Below are 5,000 nucleotides of genomic sequence, written 5' to 3' on the forward strand. Positions count from 1 at the left end.
AAACTGTTAACCAGTCGATTTTCTTCAGTACATGCACCTACATGTACATGTAAGCTTAAATCTATCAGACTGCCATAAAAATTTGTTTATCAAATTCAAGCTTATCAGGCTTCAATGAAGAGAACACGGCAACAAAATTGATGCACATGTCAGCTGTGCTACACCGCTACTTTGAGAGTAAGAGGTTTGAAAAAAATGATGATGACATAACTTTTGTGAAAATGACTTCAAAATGTGTTCTCTTGTTATTGTTTATACAGTCCGGGTTTTTGTTTCAGGCCTGAGACTGGACGCTTCATCCGGTTGTTTATGCTTTCACGTCCTGTACTTTGATGCTATTTCTTTTTGTGGACTTGGTTATCTCGGAAAGCCATGGGCAGAAGAAAGACAAATTAAACAATCATGCGCAATAAATCTTTCAAACTAAAAAGTAGTCACATCGCCTTATTTTGCTTACTAAATGGAATCAATGTGTTCGCTTTTCAATTACACAATAAGCCCGATAACGCAATGGTGCAAATGTGTTGTTGCAATTCTTTGATTGCACCCACGTGATAAGACAGCCATTTTGGTACCAAAGCAATAAACAAATGTAGCTCAAACTTCACATAATAATAGAGTCAAATTTCCAAAAGACTTTTTATCTATTGTTCTTTTCACCAACATGGCCGCTGTGACACCAGGTGCAGTCAAAGAATTGATGAATTTTTGCAAAGGGAAAAATAGACTGGATGTAATGGACAGTATTATTTATTTTAGAACATGTAGTTTAATTTTTGTTCAAGTCTTAAGTTGAAGTAGAAAATGATGGAAATATTTAATACACCGTTACCTTGCAAATAAGTTTTAAGTGTTGGTAATAAAATTATTATTAGAACTATTCTCAATCTTTGTATGCCAGAATTTTTGGATTCCAGTCTTTTTAGCATTAATTTAACGAATCATAGCAAAAGGAAAAACTATTCGCTTTACATGTATTTCATACGGCGATTTCAGTGTCTGGTCATTCTCTAGAATTTCGCAGAGGTCTGTTTACAACACCACCACAGTAAAAGAACTCGGCATGATTTCTTTTTCAGTGTTAACAGTATTGCAATTTTGATTCATGTTTCATGCTCAACAACAGCGTTGCTTTGTTGTTTAAATTTGCAAATGTCCGTGTGGCCAGTGGACTTTTTATCAAAATTTATGCTAATCTTGGCGCTTCAGTGATTCTTGTGAGACAAGTGTCTCATCTCACAAGAAACGAGACGAGACTGGTAACTTACTTTTGGGCGGTACTATACATGACTTTTAAAAACTGCACCTGTCAGGACTCTAAGTTATGGCCTACACTTTTCAGTTTAAAAGGGAGCAATAATTAACTTAACTCGCATTACATCTACATCTTGAGGAAACAAGTCAGTACTGAGATTTATCATGATATCTGAAAGGTTGCCATCAAGTCAAACACGCTGTTCTGTATGATACAGCGTGCCATTAATAGGACACCTGCTGTGTGTGAGAGAAATAAAAAGGATCCAGCTACCCACAGGGAATCCCTGGCTGGGGTCAGTACTTGAGTGGGTCTCTATACCGTTCCAAAATCAACCCCTTGATTTGGTGTGTCAAGTCTTCAGCTTTGTCAGTTTTTTTTCTTTGTCTTTGAACCACATGTGGAACGCAGTGTTCTGGGACTGTGCTAGGTGTCACTTTTCTTTCTAATTCTACAGGGTACAAAAAAATTCAATCTTCCAGGTTGCTATTTGGGCAAGCTGTAACCAGGATGTCATTTTCCACTAACAACTGCCCACCCACTCCCCCTCCCCCCCAAAAAAAATCCATATTTAATTAAGCACAATTTTATTTTCCTCAAACATTTGCCCATCAGGCAAGTGAAGGATAAAATCACTAGCCCTACAGGAAAATTTACTTACATGTACCCCAGGTTGGTGGGCAAGCTTTTCTTTGCATGCTGATCAATACAGGTCATTTTATAGTCAACCAATCCCTTTCATGCCCCAACCACATTCTCCGACCCCCTAACATCATGCTTTAACAAAATCCTGAATTGAGTTTACTTTGTTATGGTTTTTTTTTGTTCACAGCAATTTGGAAGTCTAGCGGATTGTGAGATAATCTACAATGAACGAGGATCTAAGGTGTGTACATGTGTTTGTATCATAAATTTCATGTACAAGGATGAAGCTGGTTGTGTATGTGTGGGCCCACTTGGGATCTGGTCGTTGGTTTGGACAGTTAAACTGTTGCAGTTAGATTAAAATCAGTTGCTTAGAGACTCTTTTAACCTGTCGTTAGTTAGCTGGCAGCACTTAGCAACTTCCCTTCATATGGACATTGACTGTGGGGAAAAATATCTTTAAATACTTTTTTTCTACTATCACCCAAGGAAGCCAAGTGTTATTTAAGGTTGTTCAAACCAGTTTCAATAATTTCAGGAGACTGTCTCATGAGACAGGTTGACTCCTCAAGACAATGATGTTATGGTACTATATGTATATGAAACACCAGTTATTGCTCAACAAGATACACTTATTATTGTGACATGACAGGTCACCATAGCAACAGGAAAGCCATCTTAAAAGCACCTTGTATTTTTTCTTAAAACACAGTGTATGTAAATCTACATTTGTTGTAAAAAATGCACTTTATGGTGGAAAGTGATTAGTAGGCATACATGCAGGTGAATCCCCCTTCAAAGCTTTAAAAATTCTCTGTGGCAGGTTTAAAGCCACCTAAAATACATGTACACCAAGAATTATTATTTTGGATGTATTCTGCAACTCCAGAAATTCCAATCTTAGTGGAGTTGTAGAATTGCGGGAGTCAGCGTATTTGCAAGCGGTGGTTTCTAAACAAGTCTGCCTTCCTCTGCATTTGAGTTCTTTGATTGGTCAATTTCAAACTTTTCATTGTGTGATTCATTTGATAAAGTGTGACAAATCTTTTCCAGGTGCTTCTTCTAAGAGCCGTAAGTACTCCATCTAGTGTACTGCACTGCTCTGACTTTCATAAAGATAATTATATCTTTTTCCTTAGGGCTTTGGATTTGTAACATTTGTGAATTCTGCTGATGCAATGAAAGCAAGAGAAAAGCTGAATGGGACTATAGTTGATGGACGGAAAATAGAGGTTTGAAATTTTTTTCACCTCATTTTTTTGTTCTGAGGTAGTGTATGTATTTCTTCACATTCTGTTCGAGGAATAAATCTTCTGAATGACAATGAAAATTGAATGATTGATGAAAAGTTTGTTGGGTGATAAGCTCCACTGTGCAAACTTGTGACGTGTCACTAAAAATGGTCTTGGAAGTTTTTATAAGAATTAGGGCCCGATACATAGATACATGTACATCCAGGGCCCTTTTTGTGCTCCCTTAATAACGTTTATCAGTCTGAGTGATGGAACAATTATTATTATTATTATTATTATTATTATTATTATTATTATTATTATTATTATTATTATTATTATTATTATTATTATTATTATTACTATTATTATTATTGCTATTATTATTGTTCCATGAAATCCTGTCAAATTTCAAGCAGTCGAATGCCCTGACATAGTGTTAATGAGTTGTTCTCAAGAAAATAGGTGAACAAGAAGAAAGAGGTTATTAGACAATAATATTATTGTTTGTGCATCTCAATTCTCATGGCCCTCACTGATTTTTTTTGTATGACTTACAACAGTATATTGCAGAAGGTCTGTCAATTTTTCCTCAAATGTTGCAACAATTTGGCAAATAAAAAAAGTATGGAAAAATTCATCTGTCTGTAAAATACTTACACACTAGAATGCATCAGTTAAAAAGAGATTGTTTACAATTCTTTTACAAAAATTGGGGTTGTAATAGCGTGCAGGTTCAGTGGCCGTTGTTTGTTGTTAAGACTTCTATAGTTTTGGCTAATTAACTTGGTTTTGAATGATAATTCAATAGGTACATCTATTTTTAAATCCCTGTAGACATGTTCACAAATGATTTTTGATTTACCATTGTCATCTTCAAGATCGTCGCTTGAACAAATTTTTCATCAAGCTTAAGATTCTTGGACACTGTCTTTTCCTTAAATTCAAGTGCAAAAACAAGAAACAAAATTAGTAAACCACTGATGCATCTTTTTCATTACTGCATGTGTTGCATGATTTCACATTGACACTGATAATTTCTTGCTTAGGTTAACAATGCAACCCCTCGACCGCACGTCAAAAAAAGTCCGGGGCAAAATCGAGGACCCTATACGAATGGTACAGCATGCTTTGTTCCTTCCCCTTGTTGTTTCATTGATCTGTAGTGGCATGTACTGTGTGTAAGAGAATGCATGCCTCCTCGTTATGTTATGGAGAACTGATTTTGCAGATAAGTATTTATAGACAATTATTGAATGAGGATTCTTGGACATCTGTAATAATCGAGGCAAGTGCAAATTATTGGCTTGCAGAAACCTTGGTTATTGGATGTCACAAAAACCAAATTCAATATTAAATAAATGTTTTATTGTACATTGCTTTGAGTTAACGATGCTTTATAAGTAAACACAAAGAAAATCAGCAAGCCAATTTTTAATCAATCTTGTGCTACGCAGTTAAAAACCATGCATTGTATGGGCACCTTAATGATCAGTGAATAATCTGATTACTAGAAATAGGTAGATTTTCAGCCAATCAGAATCTGGTCAGCTAGAACACAAACAAGCTGATCTGTTTTAATTTTTAAAAGGCCTTTTACATGTAGATTGAATAATTTTCACAACACTGAGGTTGTCTGAGCTTTGTTTCTTCTGGAGGTTGTTGATGGGCAAAAAGTAGTTTGTTTTGAAGACAACATTTTGAAAGTAGTAGGCAAAATACCAGGTGGTACACCTGTCCTGCAATTTCGGATTTTTAAAAGCAGTTTCTCTGTCGTGAAAGAAACAGAAATATAATATTTTTACTTGTACTTTGGGGCTTTAGGTTTCTGTTGGTATAATGTTATGTAAATTATTCAGTTTCATTTT

General features: G+C 35.5%; 1 protein-coding gene across 3 annotated transcripts in view; it reads left to right on the forward strand.

Moving 5' to 3' along the window:
• LOC137969836 (RNA binding protein fox-1 homolog 3-like) overlaps positions 1-5,000 on the forward strand; it is a 26,892-nt gene that overhangs the window by 13,064 nt on the left and 8,828 nt on the right. For all 3 annotated transcript variants that reach the window (XM_068816212.1, XM_068816213.1, XM_068816214.1), the window contains exons 3-5: positions 2,088-2,141; positions 3,040-3,132; positions 4,182-4,251. In XM_068816212.1, coding sequence (XP_068672313.1) covers positions 2,088-2,141; positions 3,040-3,132; positions 4,182-4,251 — 217 coding nt within the window. The remainder of the gene's footprint in view (positions 1-2,087; positions 2,142-3,039; positions 3,133-4,181; positions 4,252-5,000) is intronic.

This window comes from Montipora foliosa, chromosome 9 (assembly GCF_036669935.1).
Source record: "Montipora foliosa isolate CH-2021 chromosome 9, ASM3666993v2, whole genome shotgun sequence".
NCBI lineage: Eukaryota > Metazoa > Cnidaria > Anthozoa > Scleractinia > Acroporidae > Montipora > Montipora foliosa.